We start from the raw sequence: 24292 nt of genomic DNA, 5'->3' as shown, positions 1-24292 counted from the left end.
TAAAAATGGAACACTTCCTGGTTTTTGGGTTTCTGGTTTTTTTTGTTTGGTTGGGGTTTTTTGTTAACTTGACTTTAGGCATGCTATACATACCGTAGGGAAGCTTAAAAACGCACAGCTCAATGTTAGTTGTACCTCTATTCCTGCTTTCAGCCTGAACCACCTTTCAAAGAAACAAGTTGAATACTAACATTTTACCTTTGTTCACTGAGAGGGCCTGCAGATTAAGCTGCACTGTTTCTACAGCAACTAAAAAACGAGACATGCTGCTCTGAAACAAAATCTCCACACTTCCTCTTTCTCTTCTCCCAAATGTTTTGAAAGCAATCGCCCTGTGGGCACAACATCACCGAAAAGGCAACCTGGAAGCTGGCAATGCAGCCAGTGCATCTATATTAAAGCTTGTGGACATTCAATACCCTGGTCTTTGAAAACAATTAAATACAATTTATTGGTGACAGCAGGGGAGGATGGTGGTGGATGGAAAGAATGATGTACGTGCTTACCCCGCTAGCAGTCCTTATAGGCTTGGCCTTCAGCTTTGGTACCAGAACCTTGCGGTACTGAGGTGGAACAGCCGCGATGATGTCAACCAAACGTGGCTGCGCTGAAAGCCCATACTTTGCTGACGTCTTGGTTTTCAGCCTGAAAGCAGAAATACCTCAAATTAACAACTGCATTCTGACTTGCATATCCATATTCCACAGCAGTGCTATTGTATTACTGTTCAGTTATACAGAGATCTATGTAGGCTGTCCCCGACTGCCTTTCCAGGTAACTTATTTAAACTTGCAACAGCTGCACTGTGTACTAATATACTGAAAATACACTCCAAATAATGCTGACATGCAACAACTACCAACGTTCTCAGTTTCTGTATGTTTTCCTTCTAAATATGGTTTTATCAAAACATTGTGAAAGCTGCTAACAGACCCTGGCTTACCCGTTTTCAGTAAATTATTTTCATGTCTTCTATGTGATTAACCCCTACACATGCAGACTCAAGCTAGTTCATTTCTAAGACATTCATGTCAGTTATTTCCAGCATCAGCAAAAAGTTTGCAATTATATCATATAAATGAAATAGCAACGGTGGGACAAACTCAGATTTTATTATTCCACATATGTAAAGAAGGAATAACTTTCTGTAAACAACTACTTCATTCGTAACACATTGCTAAGAAAATCTGATTTATCTTTATCCCTATATTAATCTCTCCTTTCCCTGCTGGAACTGACTTTGGGACTACTGAAGGATGAACACAGGTGGAAACACAAAAAGGCAATGACAAGTTTCTTACAGTTTTTCACCAATACAATCCATTTTGTACTCTCAGCATTGCCAATGAAGTAGCAAATCACCATAGAAAATACAGATCTTGGTGTCTTTATTATCAGATAAAGGTAAGAGAAATGACAGTAACCTGTGAAAATATAACATTTTAAAATAAAGCCTGAACATAAGACTGTACAGGACACGTTCATCACTGGTGGACCAGCTCTTCAGCATCATCCCAGAGCCACTTACTTGTTCAGATTCACATCTTTTCCCTGCTCATGAGCCTCAATTAATTGCTTTATGATGTCAGCTATCGTCATCATCATCAGCTCCGCATGGCTGAGATCTCCTGAAATGAGAACAAAACAACAAACCACATGTAGAGACAGTGCTTTCTAACTGCTTGTGACAACCTGCTCTGTAGTTCGTTTTTAGTATTTCCTACAGTTGTTGCCTACAGAGGGAATTTTGCCGCTGTGTTATCACTCGACTTGCAGCATTCCCCGAAAAAACGACAGTCACAGCCTTGTATTGCTGTTTTTCTCCTACTTCTAGGACAAACTCTGCCTTGCATCAAGGAAATCTGCGCAACAGCTAGAAATAAAAAGTCATTGGAAGTTAAAGATGGTTAGTAGAATAGTCTGACACTACCTGTACACGTGGCAAGGAACAGAACGCGTTCATGAGAAGGACAGTGGGGCAAGCTGAACGAAGAGGCCAGCTCTATGAACTCCCCTCCATCACAGAGGGGGTACACTACATTGGGCAGTGCTATCAGTGCCTTAAAGCTTCCCAGCTGCACCTCATACACCCACCCCATGCTGAACAAGGGTCCGCACTGCATAGACTGTATACATTGCTTACATTTCTTCCATATCAGCTTTGGGAGAAGAGGGGCATTGCTATTAAGAGAGATCCATCCATGCTTCCCAACAACAACATGCATTTATTTCACCTTGTGCAGCGCTGTCTACACCAACAAGTGTTGGGACAGCAAAATATACACAGCAAACTTATCAGAAAACCCACCAGCAGGGACATAGCTGGGTGCACAACCACTCCAATAAGCTTTTCTTCGTGCCAGCTGTGCTGAAATCTGGCAGCATCTACACCCACCTAGGAGAAGCACAGCAGTGATGCTCCCATCTGGTATCTCTTAGCAGGCAGTTTTGTGGGACAGAGCAGGCCACTGCTAGTCCCATGCTGCCCTGCACCATCTTTGCTGCCCCATATCCTTCCCCCAGTTTTTTTCTGCTCTGCCATAAGGGGAAAAAAACCACCAACACCCAGACTTCCCTGCCCCCAGCACCCCATTCTGCATCTGAGTCAGGAGCAAGGCAAACTCCTGAGCACCCACATGGGTGCAAAGGCTTCTGCCTCCCAGTGACAGCGCCCAATTCACCGCTGGGAAAAGAAAACGGGTGGCTCACAGAGGGGTGCCAAGTCCCTCCAAACCTCAAGCAAGGTCTGGGCTGGTCCTTCACCCACCTCCAAAGGAACACGGAGGGGGCAGAGCAAGGTCTTGTCTCGTCTTCCCACTCCACACACACACAGAGGGTTAGGGGAGGTGGTAAAGCCCTGCCACCCCACGGCTCCCACCCCCACAGGGCCGGGGGAAGCATGAGGAGGAGCCCTGCCCCGCAGCCCCCCCGGCCACACCCAAACACAAAGTAAAGCGTTGCCCCTCAGCCCCCCCTTACACACACACACACACACAAGGCCGGGAAAGGCAGCAAAACCCTGTCCCACCACCCTCAGCTCCTGGGAGAAGGGCAGGGTCCACCCTACGATCCCCCCCCTCCCCAGTACCTTTCCTCTTCTGCTTCATGCTGGCGGCTCCCCCTCAGCCACTCGGTGCCGTAAAGCGACACCGCCCCCTCACCGTCGTAAAAACGCCGCACCTCCAGCCGCGCTGCCGGAAAGCGGCAAGAGGACGGCGGGTGTTTGGGGGGAGCGGCGGTGTCACCGTACGGCGCATGCGCAGCACCGCCGGTGAGGTGGGGCGGTGCCTCCGCCGGCCGCCAGGGGGCGCCGTGAGGAGACAACCGCGGGGCGGGCGCGGCGCTCCTTCAGCGCTAGGTGGTAGCAAAGCGTCGGCGTGAGGAGAGGAAAATAAACTGGATTTTCCTGATAAAAGGCTAAAAAGTCCTTCCCCGAGAGGGCGTCGGAAGCCTGCGGGCTCCTGGGGAGCACAAAGGAGGGGAGCCGGGGGGGGGCTGAGGGGTTCTCTGTGGGGGGGGGCTGAGGGGTTCTCTGTGGGGGGAGGCTGAGGGAAAGGGGCTCGTTCGGCTGGGAATGGACCTGGACAGGAGGTAAGGGGCGTTAAGTTTTAAGGAGAGAGGTTCAAATTGGGCGTGAGGAGAAATTTCCTCATTGCCAGGCCGGCCAAGCATGCAGTGGGTTGCCCACAGTGGTTGTGTCATCTTTTTTGGAGGATTTGAAGAGCCGGCTGGATGAAGCCCTGAGCAACCTGGGCTGATCCCAGAGCTGACCCTGCTGGCAGCAGGAGGTCGGACCAGAGACCTGCTGGGGTCCCTTCCAGCCCTAATTCTCCCGTGGTCCTATGAAAGGAGCTCCAGATCCTTCCATGAATCTCCAGTGACTTCTAGAGCCCACATGAGAGTCAACATCTACCACTTCTCCAGGCAGGGAGTTCCACGGCTGAATTACATCTGGCGTGGGGAACTGTCTGCTTTTGTTTCTCTGTTGCTGTTGGCAGAGCCTCGCTGGTGCCGCCAGCTCCCGACTCTCCTTGCTGGTGGCATCCTAGTCAACCCGTAGATGCTAGTGGATCTCTCTGAGTAACATGAACCAAGCAGTGAGCAGAGGGGAGAGGCTGCCTGGACAAGAAAACAGGACTGTGGAGGAGGAAAGAACAGGCAGAAAGGAAAAACAGGCCACCAAAAAGAGAAAAAAAACCACCACCAAATGACAGGAAAAAATGAAGAGAGATGCTGGCAACTGCTGAGTGACACGGTTTTATGATTTACCCCCCTGGAGTTCTGCGTTCAGCTCTGGGGCCTCCAACATAAGAAGGACATGGACCTGTTGGAGCGGGTCCAGAGGAGGGACACAAAAATAATCCAAGGGCTGAAGCACCTCTGCTATGAGGACAGGCTGAGAGAGTTGGGGTTGTTCAGCTTGGAGAAGAGAAGGCTCCGGGGAGACCTTCTAGTAGCCTTCCAGTACCTAAAGGGGGCCTACAGGAAAGCCAGAGAGGGACTTCTACAAGGGCATGTAGTGATAGGACAAGGGGTAGTGGCTTTAATCTGAAAGAGGGTAGATTTAGATCAGATGTGAGGAAGTTCTTCACTGTGAGTGTGGTTTGACTGGAACAGGTTGCCCAGAGAGGTTGTGGATGCCCCATCCCTGGAAGTGTTCAAGGTCAGGTTGGATGGGGCTTTGAGCAACCTGGGCTAGTGGAAGATGCCGCTGCCCATGGCAGGGGGCTTGGAACTAGATGATCTTTACGGTCCCTTCCAGCCCAAACCATTCTGTGATTCTATGATTTATGGGCTGGTAAAAACCTTTTTTTGAAAACCTTCTGACTGACGGCTGACCCAAAGATTTTTGGCATCAGGCTTACGACCGGTGTGGGCCTGGGGACTGAAGGGTCAGCAGGGTTTGCAGGGAGGGAAGAGGGCACGTGGAAGGAGCCGCAGGCCGGCTGTTCCCGCTGTGCAGGTTGGTTTATAAAGCAACCGGAGCCTGCACTGGTGCCTGAGGTCAGCACGCACAGCCTGGCAGGCACCTTGTACGAGGGTGTATGTGTGTGTGCACGTGTTGTGAGACCATCCTGCCTTCCCCACCTTGCTGGGTGGGTTTGGCAGCATCCTGCCTATACAAAGCAAGATCCCAGGATGAAACAGGTTGAAAACATGGTTTAGACCATCTGCTCCCGTCGCTACCTCTCTCCTGCCTTCAGGGCTTTTTGGAGAGCTGAATTCAGCTTCCTTCCTACAGGATGTGCTGGGAGTGCCCTGCAATGTCTGGACCTGTCCCTACCTGTGATTTTTTCTCCCCAGGGGTCTCCCAAGCATCCTGTGCCAACCAGCAATTTATCCATGGTTCAGAGAGTGGTTGTGCTCAGGATACGGGCTGCACAAACAGTAACAAAGCATCTATCCAGACATGCATCTTCTGCCATCAACTTTCTCAAACCTATTGCAGCAGCTGCTGTGCAGGAAAGGACATTTCAGATGTGGCCACGCAGTCAAGGGTTGTCTGTGTGTCTCGCCGTGCCCTGCTTTGGGCTGGCTGGGGTATGAAAGCAATCCCTTCCCCTGAATTATTTGGTGGCACACATACTACACAGCATCCATCTGGAGGATGTCGTCATTGTGGGAATGGCACAGAGCACAGGACAGGTAGGATGCCCGTGCGAGACACCCGATAAGGCGATCAGTCTATCCACACCCCCTTAAACACAACCCTACACACCATGTCATTGCCTCCTCATCCCCTTAGCCTTTCGTTACGTGAGCCGAGCTGTGCTTTCCATTTGTTATCAGCTTCATCCACCTAACACAGCAACTTTTTATCTTACATTTAGCTACTATCATTAGCTGCTTTCCCTTTGCCGCAAGGTCTCCATGCTTTTCGGTAACCATCCTTTAACCTATTATAACCCCGATGCCGCTGCTGAGACTTTGCTCTCTGAATGGTCACTCTTCTCTGACAACAGCTCACGTTTGCTCTTCTTCCATCTTGCCACACAAGTTGGACGTTTCCAACAATCCTCAGTTTTAATCCAACCGTGCTCCCACCTGCAACTCCCCATCAACTTCAGTTACACACACTCCTTTTCCCATGTTTCTGTTTCTGTAGCTCAGGAGAGCGATAATTAGGATAACTTCATTTTGGCTACAAAGCCAAACTACAGTACCAACCTCTGCCATTGCTCCCGGCAAGGAACACCAGGTAAATGCAGGTGGAGTTTTGGGCAGAAACGGATGGTAAAGCTTAGGTAAGAGGGCGGCTGGCATGTTTGGGTTTGTTCCCCACATCTGAGCAGGGCTGTAGCCTAGGGCTCACATTCTGATCTTGCTTGTACTGGTGGAATTCAGATGCAGCAATGCTGATTCATTGGCCTCTGGGGTTTAAAAGGTACTTTCAGTTCTTTAATCAAAGGCTGTGGCTAATGAGAGTTGTGCAGGATCTGGAAATGCCGAGCAGTGCAGGGAAATGCACATCTACAAGGAAAGGCGAAGGCATAACAACCTTCCTCTGTACTTGTTTAGCAATTTCTTATCAGCGTATCTGGAAGCGCACTATAAAGGTGGGTAAATAACCATCTGCCTCTGCAGATCAGCAGCCCGGGGCGCAGACAGTGATACAGCTTGCCTGAGGCCAGCCAGCAGCTCAGTGGCAGAGGCAGGTGATGGAGACTCTGTCTCTCTGTATCTTTTGTGTCCTTTTCAGATTCTGACCCATTTCACGACCTCAGGAATGATTGTAAAGTATGTTTTAAGTACACATATTTTTATTCTAATAACATAATTGGTAGGAGTTACATCAAGGCGTTACGTAGGTCTGCTGTTACTTCAAAGATAGACTACTTGGCTTGGTACGTTCCTGGACATCACTGTTAGTTATTTTACAGCATCATAAATACAAAAACTTTGTAAATCAGAGAAGGCCTAAGTCTTAAAATGTATAGTGAGTACTTAAGATGCATGATCTGGTGCAGTGAAGGCACAGTGTCTGCAGTAATGCCCAAGCACTCAGCTCCAAAACCAGTCAGACCCTGGGAACTTTATGTTTCTGCTGAGTATGCTCATTGGTGAGATAAGAAAAACCATTGCTGCAGGGTTCCATCATTTCCTTGCACAGCCATTTGCTGTTTGTAACACAGACCTAGCGCTGAACTGCTGCCACGAGAAGCTACAGGCTGCCTAATGGAGACAAAGAAAAAGCTGGAACAAGAGTTTGGACTTAAGAAGCCAAGGAAACACCCATGAAGCAATCAGTTTAACTTGGTTTCCTGGGGGAAAAGGCTTGTGAGGAGAGATTTGCAATACCAGGGAATGATGCTGATGAATGTTTTGGATGTGATTTACCCCACCTGACTTTAAATGCTCAAAAGTTAGCTTTCTTAATCGAAATTAGTCAGTCTAGTCTCTTGCATAATCAACAGATCCTAAGATATATGAGCTAATTGCCATCTGCAAGTTCCTCTTTCAGCTGATAGCTTGAGAGATGACTAGCTTAGACTTAACTAGCTCTTAGGCCATTGTGTTGGTTGAGAAGAACTCCCCCTGCCAAGCATCCAGGGCAGCTAGAAAAAATGAAGGAACAACTTCTGGGAGAGGGAGATGCACTGAGTTACCCAATTGATTCGGAGCTGTAATTCATATGGCACTCAACCAAGTACCCCAATGGGCTGAGTCCCCTGCTGGATGGTCTCCCTTCAGGTAAGATCCGTGGTACATCGTGCCTGGTGCCTGGTCTTGACAATGGTCAATGTCTTTCACGCCAAAAAACTTGAAACCCTCAAGTGACACAGTGCAGAATAATCTGCTCACAGAGCAGAAGTCTTCTTCTAATCCCTGTCAATCAGTAGTTGGCATTTTCTCTGAAACATGATTTCTAGTCTATAAATGTTGAGAATTCATGGGCATGCTGTGTCTCTTCCTAAACTGTGGAAAGGATCGGTTTTATCCCAGCTCTCTCAGTCTGGGTTATGGTAAGGCAACAAGTTACAGTTGCTATACATTCAGTCCGCTTATCCTTAAAAACTGCTATTCATTACGTTTACTGGATATTTCCTTAATTGTGGAAAAGACAAATAAAAGCACATGATTTACATTCTCTTAAATAAGTAGACTAGTGCCAGCTCTCCACACAGAGCCATGTGCAATGCTGCAATCCAGAGTGTGGGATTTGATTTCCTTCTCACTAACATGATGGAAGAGATCAAGTTGGCTTGTTTAACATGAGATTCTGTCTTCAATACAGTTCTAACTAGGTTTTTCTCCAAATGTTTTCTCTGAGCCTTCCTTCTCCCACATATTAAAGGCTTTTCCCTTGAACGCTGTGGTGCTTGCTTCACAGTCTAGCTGATTTGGCAGGGTCTGTAGGTTACAGCTGAGGGATCACATTAACATTGGTGGTAAACCACTCACTTTGTAGCGAGGGTACAGTTTCCATCACTCAGGCTGGTAGCCCCCCCTTGTCTTCCACAATCCTCTCGGTGCCCACAGAGACAGACAACTTCTCTAATTCACTGGCAAAGCATCACAGAGCAGCAGTGGCGACATGGGATATGCCCCAAGATGTCCAAGTGACGCACAGGCAAGGTCACATGAGGTCCAGCAGCTCTAGCAAGGATCTGCACAAGTGTCTCCATGGTCAAAAGCCTAGGTAAACTCTGCAGACGTGACATACCCAAAAGAAAAAGAGAATATAGCAGCAGCAACAGGAAACAAGGCTGAGAAGCACAACAGGAAAACAGACTTAGACTGTACTCCAGTTTGGAAACAGGAGATCCCACCTGGAGATCCCAAAGGCAGGCAGGAGTCATTGCACTGAGTACAGTACTTCCAAAAAAAGTATAAAGCCATTGCTCCAACACCTTGCTGTCTAAACTGGCTGCAAGACAGTTAAGTTTTCTTTTGGCCAGCCTAAGTGAGAATAGATGCAGGACCTCCATGCCCCTTTCTTTGCATTGTGTAGTGAGGTCAGTGAAGAAAGTCTTTTCTAGCAACAGTTGAAAAAAATCTAAGCTGGGTCCTTATGGAGGACTCAAAAGCAGCTGTTCTTCGAGCACAGCCTGTGACTCGGGTAACATTGCTGGTGTGTCCCCAGTGCCAGGCAGATGAGCTTCTGTTCTGCTGGGATGAAAGATACTTTGAATTCTCCCTTACTCTGTGTCAGATCCTTGGTTAGATGGAGGAATGTGCCAGGGCTGAGCCTCAAAAAGCGGAGATGCTAGATGAAAGAGAAATAACGTAAGAATCAGACAGATTAATTTAGTCAGAAAACTCAGATTCTAAACATATTTAAGTACTCAGCCAATCCTTGGCATTTTGGTGGCATTTAATACCTCAAATACCTTCACAAATCTGGATTGAATGGAAAGATGGTTTCCCTTCATCCTCTCATTATAGAGGAAATAATCATCAATCAAAACATCTTTACTTTTCCTGCACACCTTTCTGACAATCTGCAAACATACCCTGCTAAATCCCAGCTGGAGGTCTATCTAAAGTTGGTAAATGTACCTTGGGAAAAGCCTGGCAGAGATCACAAAGGTCCAGGAGAGGTCACTGTAGGGATTAAGACAGGATTTGTCTCTCTCTGATACAAAAAATTACATAGTTTTGCCTTGCAAATTGCCCCTAATCCAAATGCAATCCCTCAGGGATAATTTAGCTTGGTAGTTTTTATACTACAGCAGTGGTGTTTGTAGGTAGCTTGCCTCCCCACTCTCCCTAGCACTTCCCTCGTGCACAGTTTTAAAATTTCTTATCATGTAGAAGACAGTGACTGCAGCAGAGCTCAGACAGGTCGCTGCACGTCCCTGCATGCGCCTTTATCTTCCACCCAGATGGACTCATTAATAATCACGGGGTGGGCACTTCCCTGCAGGAGCTCCTCTTACTCCATCCCCCACATTCTCTTTGACGACACTAAACGGCATCTCAACAGCAGTTGAAGATTGGTTCGCAGAAGTTAAAAGACTGAAACACCTTCTTCCCATTCCCAGCGCCTCCCAGGTGGCAGCAGTCGGAGCTGAGTGCCACATTCCTGGGAGGCCACAACACTGCTGCCAGACCAGCGGAATTGCCTTGATTGACTGGAACAACCCATAACGCAGCCAAGGCGTATGACCTTCCGAAGGCTCTGTAACCCTCTAGTCTGATCTTCATGCTTTCTTCTCTTGGCTTTTATGGCCAGGATGCACTTATGTACTGCTTCCTACATGAAGTAGTCTTCACGTGTTTTCCTTGGGCCTCATCGTACTCATTCCAGTGCTTTCCCCTATGTATCATCCTTCGTCTGTGTTTAAATCCTTTCTTTCATCTCCCACAGGAGTTGCGATCACTCATTTGCACTATGGGTCCTCCTCAAGGGGGTTAGCCTATGGACCTGCTAAAACCGCTAGATGCTAGGGAGATCCAAAGGGACGTTGGAGGTCTCCACGTGCTCCATTATCTCCCTTTCTAGATCAGATCATCAGTAATTACTAGATAGTCACTGCCCTGTAGGAGCTCCCCTTACTCTACCCCTGTGATCTCTGAAAATCCTAACAGTATCACATCAGAAGCCTCTTCTCCTTTGTTCGCTCCAGGTTCTTTATCCACTACCCTTCTTGCACGCTAAAAAATCATCAGGGGTCACAGATTGCAATCCTTACATTGACAACCCACTAACTAATAGGACTGTCACCAAAATCTGCATAAATGATGTGTGCTTCTGAAAGATACCAGAAGACTTTCCCAGGAGGCTGCAGGCACTGAGGACCTTCAGGAGATGCTGGATGTATCAAGAGGTGACGTCATCCTGAATAGCTGCCCAAGTCAACCCTAGACTGAAATGGCATAAAATTGTTTTTGATGGTGTCAGTCTGCCTCCTTATTTTTGGAAGGCATTCACAGATCAGCTGCTTTGTCAGCTGTTGTCTCCCTGGAGTTGATTGCTTTGTCCTGTAATTTGCTGAATGCTCTGATTCCACCCCAACCATACCAGCTCCTCCTGGCACCTGTCCAGGACCTGGCAGAGTCCGTGGACTTTGGACTGAGCCCGCTGTCACTTCTGATCTAAGATCTCTTGCTCAGTCACTGAGTATTAGTGAGTAAAACCCGTGTGAAGCCCATGCCAGTCTTCAATACCGAGATGACAGTCATGACAGACAGGTGGATCTAGCAAGTGCTAGATGTGACGTCTTTGGCCATATGTTTTCTTTTGATGCAGCAAATCACTGTCATCTGGATTCCCACCTTCCCTTCCACAATGACTGCCTTCTCCTTCGCCTACAGAAATATACTGCCAGCACCGTCTCCTTCCCTCTGTGCACTAAATTTGGATATTGGCAATCTCTACAATAGCCGCCACGTGGGACGTGGCAGCATACTCACATGGAGACCTGGTGTTTGTCCTTGTGAAGTCTTTCTTTCCTCTTTCACGTGGCTTTGGCACTGGAGCTCGAACAGGTGCTGGTCGTATCCCAGCGTTCCACTGGGAGCTCTGGGCCAGGGCTTTTGCCGCTGCTTTGGGAGGCAGGTTCCCGGTTGACTGGTGAGTGGCCCAGCTGGGACGAACTGGTGGTTTTGGAACAGACTCAAGATCTGCAGAAAGTGACAGCTAGGAAGAGAAGGCAGAAAGTATCACATCATCCCAACAGCTTCAGAGGGACGGAAAACATGTCCATTAAGCACAGTGGAGTCCATTAAGAACTTTTATAAATTCTATACCTTCTATATACATTCTATGTACATTCTAGAAATTATATTCCTAAATTCTATCCCTAAATTATATTCCTAAATGATGCAAACATAATCTGCATTATTTTCATTGAGCTGTGCTCTGGTATGCGTTTACCTTAAGGACAAAAGGACCCAATTAGAAATTGATGCTAGTAAAGCCAAACACATATTAATTGATTCTCCACATCAATTCATATGTTAATGCACAAATTCTCCCCCGTGCATATGGCTGTGACTGATCCCAGTCTTGCTTGCTGTTTGAAGTCTGGCAGTGTAAAGGATGAAGTTTATTTTAGCATACTGTTCAATGAGCATTTTACTAAACAGTATAAAAATTAAGCAAAAAAACCCCAACTTAGCAATACAGTGATTGTTTATTCCTTGAGAAGGATCCCAAATATTCAAAAAGCACAGGTTCTGCAGACAAACAGCTTTGGCTTTTTTTAACTGATACAAATTATTTGGTAAGAATAGTGAAAAAACATTAACAAACCCAAACATTTACATAGGAACTCATTAAAAAGCAATAAAGGTAGATAGTCCTATGTGAAACTAGTGTCCATAGTAAAATGGTTGTGCAGAAAAGTCAATGCTGTTCTGTAATTCCTGGCCGCCTGTTTCCCCCTTCCATTATTTGAATTGGCAGCAGTGGCAGATATATGGTGCTTCGTGACTAATTGTCTAGTTATAAATAAGCAATCCGGCAACTGCTGAATATCAACCTAAAGAAAGGCCAGTGATTATACAACTGCCGAAAGTGGTCCAGGATCTCAGCAGTACTTGATGTGTGACAGAGATGGTGTGATAAAAGCAGCTGCAGTTTCTCTGTCCTAGGGAGAAAAGCCCGGTATCACAGAAGCAGTAGTAGCTGCAGCACAGATCTGACTACTCCTTGCTTTTCAGCTCCTGTGTTGGTGGCGGTTCAGTTTTAGGGCTCAAAGGGACAGATAGGCAGAGACTATTAGAGCCAGGCTATGCCTTTAAAATTAGAGTGACATATATAAGCTGAGTTTGAATATGCAAACATTATACTGAGTTATTTTCACTTTCAGGAGTGGTCCCATGAAGCTCAACAGGATTTCTTGTATGAATAAATAAAATTCAAAATAAGGTTTGCAGAATATAGGTGGTATAAATATACACTGGACAGGACTGTGTCTCAGTGCTAAGAGCCCTGGATCTTCATGTGGGCTATACCCACCCAGTACCTAAATGCAATCCATACTTAAAACATCAATTCCCTGTCAATATGTCATAGGAAAATTTATTCCTGGCTTCATATGCTGCAATCTTATTACCTTAGGATATAGGCAGTGAGGCAAGAATGACTGATGCTGTCAAAAAGATGTTATTTAGTAAGTACTAAAAATAAGCCAGTAATTCAAGAACAGCTGTGAGGGTGGAGCAGTCTCTCGAACAGAAACAAGCAGACAGCCTGAAAGGCAAAACCAGCCCCTAATTGCTGACATTGCAGTCATTTGCAAAGCTGTCAAAAGCATCAATCAAATTTTACCTTCCTAATAAAGTGTCTGGGAATTTTGACATTTGGGCACGAGGCTGCCTATTCTGCTGAGACGCTGCAGAAGACTCCTCACTGGAAGCCCTCAAGGACTTGTGTAAAGGACACTGGTGTGGCAGCAGGGACGCTGTGAAGGGACCTGGAGGGCCCGAGCTCAGAAATCACAGCAGGGCAGGGCAGCGCAGCTCCACGTCAGAGTGAACAGGAGGGATGATAAAGTGGCCGAAAACGGAGATCTGGTTTCCATGCCCAGCCCGGTAAAAGCTTGGACAAGTCACCGAACTCGTTGCATTCTTCACTTTTCTTTATATAAATATAGGGACAGTAGCTGCTGAAGGCAATGTGAGCATCAAGGTGGGATAGACAAGCCATAAATCCTTGAGCCAGCAAAGTGCTTAAAAGCTGGTTAACACTGGAACTAAACATAGTCTTCGAGTAAAGCATTTCCCTGGATAAGGATCAAGCCCGTGTTCCCTTCCCGCTGTAGAGACATGGGGGTTGCATGCACATTCATAAGAAAGAATGTGGCCCTTCATTCAGAGACCTAATTAACTTAATTTATTGTAATTTACTATTTATTGTAATTTAGCTAATTTACTTTAATTTATTCTAAATTAAGTGTGAGCCTGGTCACATTTTGTGCTACTGTTTCCATGATTACTAATAAATTCCAAAACCTCACAGGTTTACTAGGAGGAGAACTGATTCACCACATGCAAATGTGGAGCCAGTGGATGTAATTCCAGGACTCAGGTCATCACCTTAATTATGTGTTTCTTCTATTTTGGTGTGCTGTTGTTCAGCCTCCTGAGCTTGGAGCTCCATATAATAGCCTTTTTCACATCTTCATTGTTGGCTGTAATATACTTTATTCTCACCTACTTTCTGCACTTGGATCATTGATCTATGTAAGAGCTTCATTTTAATTTGACTTGATGTTTGCTTGCTTGGGGCACTTATTCTTTCATAATAGTCTATTCTTCTTCTAAGGATTTACCAAAAGATTTGAGCATTAAGCCTCTTTATTTGGACTTGATTAAATAAGAGTCTTTTCACAGGTCTTCATTTCAACAAGGTTTCCCAGTGCTACCTTAATAATAAATGGAAATTAATTTTGGATTATTCCTAGCGAGTTACGTATATATTCTTTTTATGTGCATCGGCCTACCATAACCTAACCTTTATTGTCATGTAGTTTTGCCGTCATTAATGGCCAGCGTAACAGCAGGCTAATGCATCAGAGAATAAGAAACACAGCTCCTCCACTGAGATTTGGACGATTCTAAACTCAAGAGAAACGCAACCCTGTTTTCAATGTAAAGGTCTAGGAAAGAGTGACACGGCAGCACAGGCTACCCCTGATTTTTGACACAAATAGAAGTCAGTGCAAGATTGCATAGGACAAAGGCACAGAGCTCTGCTCTGGGCTGGTGTCACCAAGGGGTAGCCCCATGGCTTTGAGGACGCTTACCCCTGGGTTAGGCTGACCTAACTGCCTAGGAGGGATTATCCAAGGGAGGATGGTGGGCCTGTCAGGCCTTGGCAGCAGGCAGTGGCTTTAAGACTCTTCCCAGGGCTTTTTGTGGTGTGAGAATTCAGTACCCACTAACTCTGCGTGCTCCCTCAGACATCCGTCTGCAAGCATTCTGTGTCAGCTAAATGCTTTCTGGTGACTATTTGCTACGGGAATAATAATAATGTCCCTTTTAAACTGTGAGCAGTCAACAGAAGGTGACACATGTACACGCTATACTGCTGCAATTTGTAGGAAAAACTCTCACTGAGGTTGTGCAGGAGGGTTTGGACTTCACGGTGGGAGTCAGACTAGGTGCTTGTGCCTTCCTGACTGGAGGTTGCGGGTTAAGTAGCTTCAAAGAACACATAACTTTCCTAAAATCTGGGGAAAGAAAATCAAATTCCCCTCTTTTTACCCTGAACTAAGATTCTTTCACTGCTGGACTGACAATAAAACAGCTTTAAATTTGAAACGGGAAGCGGTGGTGGAATGGAACCATGTAAAGGCGCCCTGATCTAAGGGCTACGGAGGAAGCCATTGGAGAATGGAAATTGTAAGACACAGGCTGAATAACTTTAATTATATTTTCCATTCTTTAACAGTGGCTGAATCTATTTCCTTGCGAACAGGCTGTATTTGGGTCAGGAGAATGCCTCCCAATCTCGGGAGACAATGCCTCTCTTTTATGTAAACCTTCTTTAGCTCAACTCACATGCGTTCCCTGGCTTTCATCGCTTAGGAAACACGCTTCCAGGTCCGCAAAACCCCCCGATATGCTTGTGAGCACGTCCTTCTTCTGGCAGTTATTTGTTGCCATATCTACAAAAGCTTAGACTCATGATGCTTTCTGGAAGCCTGACTTCCCTAGACTCCTTTCATGTGAGGATGCCCTATTTTACCAGAGATGAGCACAATGAATCCTCAGTATTAAGACCTTGGGGCTGCTTGCTCAGGCTCAGCGCAACGAACAGAGAATAAACTAACATCAAACTGCAGCGATCAAAAGTCGCGAGCACAGAAATGAAGCTTTGGGAAGAGCTGCAAGCGTCGTTAAGAGAATCGATCCAGTGCTTTGTAAAGTGTGGAAACAGACTGTCGGGATCCTGGGCAGCAAGCAACGTGAGGGAGGAGCAGATAACAAGGTCACTGTCTACACTCAGACAATTGCCGTCCTTTTCCCACCGAAGGCAGATGGACGATGTCTGGGCTGCGGTGGGAGATTGCCCCCGGAGCAGCCAGACGTGGGGTGCTTTGTGTCCTCCTCCTGCCCGCGGATCTCCCTGGGGGATAGGCAGCAAACGTGCCTGGCAGCCTGTTTCTTGTAGCAGGAGCAAAGCTTCACAGTTAACAAAGTTAAGTAAAAGCTCTGCGCTAAAATGTTCCTGGGTGTACCTGCCACTGGGCCCCGGTTGATATAATTACAAGCCGGTGATACTTGCCAGTGATTTTGCCTTCGGGAGCTTATTAGATCCATGACCCGCTCTCTTTTTTTTCTCAGCTGCCTGCCGGCTAAGGTCCGGGGTCTCCCCTCCTCCTTTCTTTCTCCTGCAGAGTAGAACAGAATGGTATTAACAAGTGCTATGGAGTTGGTTCCCTGGGGTTGAGAAAAAGAAAATCCCTTATGATATTGCCACCCGAAAAGACATGGTTTAAGATAATACATTTTATCTTGCACCTGGGGCAGACCAAGAGCGCACAATCAGATATCGTGGCTCAGAGGAGGGTGATAACTTGCTATTTTTTAAGTTATGATAACTTCATAGCACTCAAACGCATGCCCTTAGCTCAAGACTTACTGATTTAAGCTAAATCCACATAACATGTTACATCAGCTTAGGGGAATTCACAGAAAGGCAAGTTTAGCTACAGCAGTTTGAAAGTTTTTAGTGGAGTCCAGGTAACTTGTTACATAAATAAGACTAGAGGACTGCCCCTCCGACAAGTTAGTTATTCATTGGTTTTATAGCCAAATAATTCTTCTTGTATACGCATATGTATACAAATTTATAAATTTATATGCAGCTATTATTAAAGTCAATACAATTAACTGGCAGAACAGGAATATTCCAGACTCTGAAAATTAAGTGAAGTGCACTGGAATATGGCCAGTTGTCACATTTTTCCAGTATCGGGAGTAAAATCCATACTACGAGGAAGTTTCTTCAGAACTCGGGCAGGTTCTCAAACGCATTTGCTCTGAAGGTGTTCATTCCCCTTCCACATTCAAATTCTGCAATATAGAATTAGTGAATTTAAAGCAGCAACTCTGCGTGCCCTCTGAGGGCATCTCGCAGCTCCATCAGCAGTGTCTCTGGGCTCCTGGAAGGCATGCTAAAAAGCACAGTATGAATACAAAATCATGAATATAAAGGGAGGAAACAGACTCTAAAAGCAACATTTATCCTATAAAGAAACAGAGCCACACCACATAACACACGCATCCTCAAAAGCAGCCAACACCAGCACGTATCTGGTATTCACTTGTCCCAGACCAGCTGCAGATCAAGAACCATAAAGACAAATCAGACATTATTTCATATAGCAAATTGAGGAGAACTGCCGTCTGTTTATAAACACTTCACTAACAGTCAAATGAGAAAATTCAATCCAAAATATTATTATTATGGGGAATGAACTGGTCATCTTGGTGGACTTGGCAATGTTAGGCTAACAGTTGGACTCAATCATTTTAAAGATCTTTTCCAACCTAAATGATTCTATGATTCTCTGATCTTTAAATAGAATACAGACCTGGCCTTGTGGTCCTAAATTAAGATATTAACCTCTACTGCTGTATTCTAGTGTCCATGCTCATGGTGTCAGAGCATCCCCCTGCAGCAGGTTACCACCATGGTCTCACTTCAAGGTCAGGAAAATGTAAGCAGTGAGGATGAGTTTCTCGGGGCTGCAAAGGAGCAGGGCATCAGAGCCAAGATGAGGACAGCAGGGCTCTCACTCCCTGTGCTGCACCCAGTGTTTCTCACCCCGCTTTCCTCCCTTAAGGAACATTTTTCATTCCCACAAGCCTAACAGGCGGAGAGTACTGGGCTGGCTATTCAGAAACATGAAAAGCAAGAGACGAGCGTTAGGATTCGGCAGGACAGTGAAACACCATGCCCTTCTCACGCAAGCAAGCCCCTTTTTGTCAGAAACTGGGCCCAGGCTGCTGACAGAACAATTACTGAAAGTAATTATTTTCTCGTTGGGTAAACACTCTAGTACAATATGCAACTGTTTGTAGAGCCGGCCTATGTCCATAAATTATCTAACTGAATTAGTCTGGCTTCCAGAAGCCTGAGCTGGTTGGGGCGGGGGGGAAGGAGCTTGCATTTTGGCTGAGCTGTTGTCATGAGAAGTAGCAGGGCTCTTTCTTGAGGCACAAGGACACAATCTTGGCGGGGGTCCAGCGCTAGGCTAGAATCGGAATTCATTATTCATGATAAAGTGGGAGGCAAATCTTTTGATTTATTGGCAACAAGCAGCACAAACACCAGATGCCTTCCAGCAGAACTGTACATGCATGAACTGAAAGGAACGCCCCTCCTGGTCCTTTTTAGGCAGATCAGAGTCCCAGAGAAAATTTGCTAACTTGGTTCCACACTTCAGATAAAAACCTTTCACTTCACCTTTGCAATACTGCTTTTTGCCCAAAGAGACAGATCCATCCTTGCTGGTCTCTGTTTTGTTTGTATATACACAAAAAGCTACCTGGACAATTCAGGCAGAAAACAAACCAGACCTACCAGAAATCATCCTTATGATAAATGGCACACATACAAGCAGCAACACCGAAAGTCACAGCTATAATTCTACCGAGGGATTTTGGTAACCCCTTCCAGGCAATTTGTAATTCAACCCCTGTCGGTATCTCTTCTCTATCGCCTCACCACTCCCTCGACTATGCATCTGATCATTGCTATTCTTAATTTCACTGCTCAGTGACTATGAAGCTTTTCCCACACTCTTCCATCTAAACCAAATAATCTCTCAGTGAACAAATTCAGGGATCTCTGTCCCAACTCCTTCATGCTGCAGTGACGTTTATCACTGAGGCTCTTGGGTGCCATTCAGTTTTTATAGTACAAGCTCATGCCTTTATGAGCAAGCAGCAAAAAAATCCATCAGTAGAAAACCCAGTCAAGTCTCAATTATCATCCAGATTGCAAATTAACACCATTCTGCCATTTTGGGGGGCATGACCCAGCTGCGGTGCAGTGTTATGGTTCTTCTCCCCATTGACACGAAGCACCAGCGCTGTCCAGGCAAAACCCTTGCCCAATTGCTCTATAGAAATCTGTTTGTTTGTTTTTCAAAGGTAAATACCCAATTACAGTCTTATAGCCCGAAATGTATGTTTTGTGTTACCTCTTTTAGGACTTCCTTCGTCTCTGCCCCCCTGCATAACTGAGAAGTGACTGTAGCTTGTTATGCTGCCCACATTTCACTTTTTTTGGCTAAGCAAGGATAAGTTCTCTGCTAGGAATTCACAGCAGTGTAGTTTTGATACTGCTGTGCAAGAGAGCATGTAGCTAATGACTCCTCTCAAAAGGCCAACAAAGAAACAGATGACAACTCTGCCATTTAAATGACAATATATCAGCTGCAGTGTGGAGACCCTGTTATGATGAACAGGAGAGTTCTTACCTCTCTTTGAACCAGAAAGCAAGTGTAGAGTGAGGTCCAGCTCAGAGGAGATGTTAGCCAGGTCCAAGAGCTAGGAAAATTTTTTTTTTTTTTTTTTGTTACCTCTTAAATTCTGCAAAATTTAACCCGACATTAGGCAGATTAACTTTGATTCAAAGAAGTAGCCAGTGACTAGTCTCACACATTGCTTTGATGATGGCGTCAGGTATTCCTTTGATGTAATCTTGTTTATTCACAAAGAATTTTCTACAAGTCCAGTTTTCCTCAGCACAGCAGAACTCAAATGGAAAGAACGGTTTGTTGGCTCACAGCTTTCCACTCAACCTGCTGGCCTACAAGTGCTCTCTCTGATCCTTCTCTCTCAGCCATCACTTTGGCTTTCTGCTGCTTTCCTGCAAGTTCTGCTGCATCTTTTCGCACATGCTTGTGACCTCAAGAAAATACTCATTCCTCTCTATATGCATTCAGACCGCAGCAAACCCCATTTCCTCTCCCAGACTACCTTTGCGAAACCCTGTATTTGGGGAAATCACTCCTATTGTTTTAGGAATCTCATTTTACATAGGTTTCATTGCTTCTGACATTCATTTTACATGAAGAGTGGTTGTTACGCCCTTGAGCTCCAAGAATTCATCTAATCTGAAGAATAACTATACCTAACACAGCCTGGGGGGTCAGCGATTTTTATCTTGGTTCTCTGTTCTACTTTATAACCCTTTACACTGGTCAGGCAGGGTCTGCCTGAGCCTGTAGCCTGCACCGAGGTAGATCATCTTGCATAGCATTCATATGAGACTCCTAGCTCAACCAACTAGACGCTGGCAGTTGGCTGCCCTTCCTCAGCCGTCCAAAAAAATGCTTGGCATCGCAAGCGGGGCACTCTGACCGCTCTGACAACCTACGCCTGCCCAAGCCACCCATCAGCTGCTGTTGCCACCTCCACCAAAAGCCTTGAGGAACTTGAGGAACACTCGAGCGCGAAAGGGGGTCTCTCACCGCTCCCACTGCCAACACGGAGCCCGGCAAAGCGCCGAAGACCCGATCCCTATAGGCAGCTTTTGCCTATAGGCCCTATAGGCAAAAGATTCTTTCGCCTAGAAGCAAAGGATGGAGGACGCAATAGAGAGCCTTAGCGGGAGGACTTCTGGGACGGGGCTGCAGAGGGGATGCTGTCAGCAACATGTCCGCAGAAGAGAAGCACCAGAATATCATTATGTGAGTGGGAAGCTGGGTCAGCACCTGAAACGGCACACCTGCGTTGCTGAATAATCATTACAGATGAGACTACACACTAGCAATTACTTTCAGCTTAAGTGATATTAAAGGGAGATCCTTGATAAACAAGTGAATCTCATAGAATTCATTTCTCTCCTTGCAATAATCCTCTATAATTACGGATAAGTGCCAGATTTGCTAGAACATTCGGCATTAAAATATTCTCCATTGCACAAATGGATACAGGCTCAAATCTCACTTAGGAGAAGAAAACAGTCAGTGTGCTTACTGTATCATTAGCAACTCAGAATCATTTGCATCTGGTTGTCAGCTGCATCTACAGCTCATTGCTGGAACAAGTGACTTTTAAACTCTTCAAACAAGGTTTGTCCCACTTTTGACACTGGGTCACGGCTGGCACAAGGGAACCCTAAACCTCGCAGAAACCTTTGGGAGCCACTACATAGAAACATTTAGCACAGCTGAAAAATAATATCAGGACATCCACTTGCAACAAGAGGCATTCTGTCAAAATATTTAGTTAAAAGCCTCAAAGAACTCTACCCAAAATGGTGCTAGAGTTTGGAAACATACCACAGAAAGAGGGTGAGGTGGAAACTGGAAAGCTCTTTGAAGTAGTGCAGTATCCTAGGACTAGGGGACGCGGATTAAAAAATGATTCATAAAAGGCTTTTGCTCAGACACTGGGAACTTTGTGGAACACCCCGGAGGAGTGGTGGGTCCACGTTGAGAAAGAGCCTACGCGAGTGCACGACTGCTTAGCCAAATAATCACTGGGCTGGGGTAATTCATGGGTTGATTGTTCCTGTGCACAGGGCTAATCTCAGCTCTATCAGTTATTTACTTGAAGTACAATCTGGATACTTTCATCATGGCTCAGTTGGTTCCCAAGGTTTTTGTTGGCACAGTGAAGAAGAATCTCCTCCTCTCTGCGCATTCAGTTGGGTGAGAGGCTGTGCAGTCCTTTTCACAGGGACTCGCACAGGGACTAGGCAACGGTCAAGCTAATCCATTACCTGTTTACCAGGCTCAGATTAATGACAGTATTACCAGTTTCACAAGTTACTGCACATCAGCTGAATTAAGCTATCATCTGCTGTGAGCCCGTGAAAAATGAGAGCTGGTATTAACAGAGACTTAAACGAGAAATGGGCCAACACTGCACACAGGTGACTACTGCAGCTTCCTTGCTATTGCTCCTGCTGATGCTTGTTAATGCACAGAAATTTGACAACAGATCTAAGATTCTGAAAATATCTGATGCCAGATGTGTCAAAGGAAATCATGGGGCAGTCCTAACACAAGTCGATGTGCAAAACTATACTTCAGGGTGGAAATGCCTTTCTTTTGCCAGTTGCTGACCAGATAATCCTGAAAGCCCAAGAACTGATGGCTCTAGGCAGTCTATCCCAGGCAGCGTAGCTACAAATACCATTTATTACTGAAATGTTCCATAGTATATACATACTCTTACACCTGCACCCCCATCCAATCATCTAAATATCTTTTCAGCCAGAAGATCCTTGAAGTGATGGAATTATATTTCATTGCAATTAATTCATTCTTCCTCTTCTGTGCAAAAAACACAGATTCCTCTCAACCTTGCAGCTTTATTTAAAAACTCTTGAACAAACTCTTGTCCTGATTCTTCCCATTACAGCTGTGTAACATCCCCAGGAGTTACAGCCTATTTTATAGGCAGCCACTAACAAGGTGTGCCCATGCTCTGCACTGAAATGACACAAAGTAGTGCAGCTGCAACTACAACTGGACCAAGATCAATCCAAGAAAAGCCAAAAGAGCAGCAAAGTGGGTTTGCAACCAGGTTGCTGAACTATAAGGCTTCCAGGCAGCTTGGAGCACAGGCAGAGTGAGCTTGCAAAGGACACAGACATACCCTATGCCGCAGAAAAAGCAAAAGAGAAGAGATCAGGCTCTTACGCCTGCCTAGCCTGCTCGATGGGATCGTAGTTGTCGAGGTAGTTGAATCGGATGGTATCTGTAGGATGCCTGTCTGATGAACGCCACGGTGGGAGCTCTTTTTTCTCCTTGCTTGTCCTCCTTCCTGGCACAGGAAGTTTTGCCTCTGGGATGTTGCTTCTTACCGGTTGGACATCAATAACTACAAACTCATCTTTTGAAGGAGTCTAATAAGAGAGATTAAAAGAAGAAAATAAATTTTAGCCTATAATGAAAATGAGATTTATTTTGCTTAACTTTAGACATCTGAGAATTGGGTATTGACTCAAAATTAGTCTCTCCAGGCTCCATTATGGGCAGTGGATGGAAATAGGCACCCTGACAGTGCATGTCATCACCCACGTCCCAGAATCTATATTAAGATGAGCTGAGCTGCTTTTGAGATGCATTGGTTTCTCTCTATTAACTACAGAGGGAGTCTACAGGGGAGTTCAGTTAAAATTAGAGGGCTGAGTTTTGAATTCAGGGCAGAAGAAACCCACCCTCACAGCCCCACAAACCAGGCATGGCATCAGGGAATCTCAGGAGAAAGCAATGGCTACTGAGTAATCCTCCACCTCCCCAAAATGGCCCTGCCACCTTTGAAGAAGAGAGAAGGAGACACCAGGGACTATAACAGGCAGAATGGGTGCTTTTTTCCTTTCCACCAGGTAAACTGACTCTGAAGTGTCAGCAGGGGTGATGCTGGGTACCCCACGTCTGCTTATCAGATTGAGGCAAGCTATCATATGCTCTATAAACTAGGGAAAAGGGAAGGGAACAGCCTTGACCGCTGGAGAGGGAAATTTAGAGGATTACTCCAGAACAGCCTGAAAGGGTAGCAGGATGAGACGTTGGTCATTGCTTCTCCTAACCAGTGAGATTTTCACTTCCCCCCTACCAGGGGTGGATGATGGGAAAGTTGAGCACATGGCAACACATGAGTTTAGATTCTAATTTAAAATGATATATCTTCCATTTTACTAGTGGGAGATTACAGAAGGATAAAGAGGCAAAGGGCTTAGGAACCCAGCCAGCCCAGTTTTCCCACTGGGCCCAAACATATCTAGAGGTGGTAGGTATGTACCTTTGGTCTCGTGACATGCAGCTCTTTCACCATCTCAATGTAATGTTTCTTCCAGATTCCTTGCTCAAAGGGTGTTGGAGAGAAGTTGATGTACCAGCCAAAACGTAGGCATTTCAGCATCCAGAGCTGATCCAGTTCAGACAGGTACTTCCAGTACCAGCTCACCTACGAATGCCCAGTTAGTTGAAAACCTTGGGGTTTCAAGCATCCAAGATTGCAGCTAGAGACTTCTGTGCTGTGGATGTAATTCCCCTGTGTTCTTAAACTAGTAAAATTCTTCAGCGCTGTTTATGCTCCATTTAAACCTTTCATTAAACCATTTAAACCATTCAAGGTCTTCATGACATGCTCAGTGCCTAAGTGTTAGCTGAGCTCCAGCACAGCGTGAAATACTCCAAAAATCACAGGCCATGAGGAAAGATTTCAGCTTGTTTTGAGCAACTTCCTGCACTTCTACTCAATAAGCATACAGTAGTTGGAATAAACCCTTTGTTTCCACGGAGAAAACACCATCAATAAACTCCCCAAGACTGATAGACCCGTTCTGAACATTTTCTTCCTACTCATATTCTGCTGTTATACTCCATCACACAGTCACCTTGTGTGCAATGCTTCTTCCAGCTTA

At 45.7% G+C, this 24292-nt stretch overlaps 2 protein-coding genes across 3 annotated transcripts in view; both read right to left on the bottom strand.

The window, feature by feature from the left end:
• Window positions 1–3148, bottom strand: part of ELP3 (elongator acetyltransferase complex subunit 3) — a 90421-nt gene extending 87273 nt beyond the window's left edge. Inside the window, exons 1-3 of one of the 2 annotated variants that reach the window (XM_010583163.1) lie at window positions 3089–3148; window positions 1529–1628; window positions 507–645 (exon numbers count right to left, since the gene is read on the bottom strand). In XM_010583163.1, the coding sequence (XP_010581465.1) occupies window positions 507–645; window positions 1529–1628; window positions 3089–3107 (258 nt within the window). In that variant the 5' untranslated portion in view covers window positions 3108–3148. The remainder of the gene's footprint in view (window positions 1–506; window positions 646–1528; window positions 1629–3088) is intronic. The other variant, XM_010583164.1, reaches the window with a different exon arrangement.
• A 5992-nt stretch (window positions 3149–9140) lies between these two features.
• Window positions 9141–24292, bottom strand: part of FBXO16 (F-box protein 16) — a 28854-nt gene continuing 13702 nt past the window's right edge. The window contains exons 4-8 of the mRNA XM_010583162.1: window positions 23668–23832; window positions 22563–22768; window positions 16181–16286; window positions 11359–11584; window positions 9141–9208 (exon numbers count right to left, since the gene is read on the bottom strand). Of these exons, the coding sequence (XP_010581464.1) occupies window positions 9141–9208; window positions 11359–11584; window positions 16181–16286; window positions 22563–22768; window positions 23668–23832 (771 nt within the window). The remainder of the gene's footprint in view (window positions 9209–11358; window positions 11585–16180; window positions 16287–22562; window positions 22769–23667; window positions 23833–24292) is intronic.

This window comes from Haliaeetus leucocephalus, unplaced genomic scaffold (genome assembly GCF_000737465.1).
Source record: "Haliaeetus leucocephalus isolate CR32 unplaced genomic scaffold, Haliaeetus_leucocephalus-4.0 Scaffold871, whole genome shotgun sequence".
Taxonomy (NCBI): domain Eukaryota; kingdom Metazoa; phylum Chordata; class Aves; order Accipitriformes; family Accipitridae; genus Haliaeetus; species Haliaeetus leucocephalus.
This window is presented reverse-complemented; position numbering and strand designations above follow the sequence as displayed.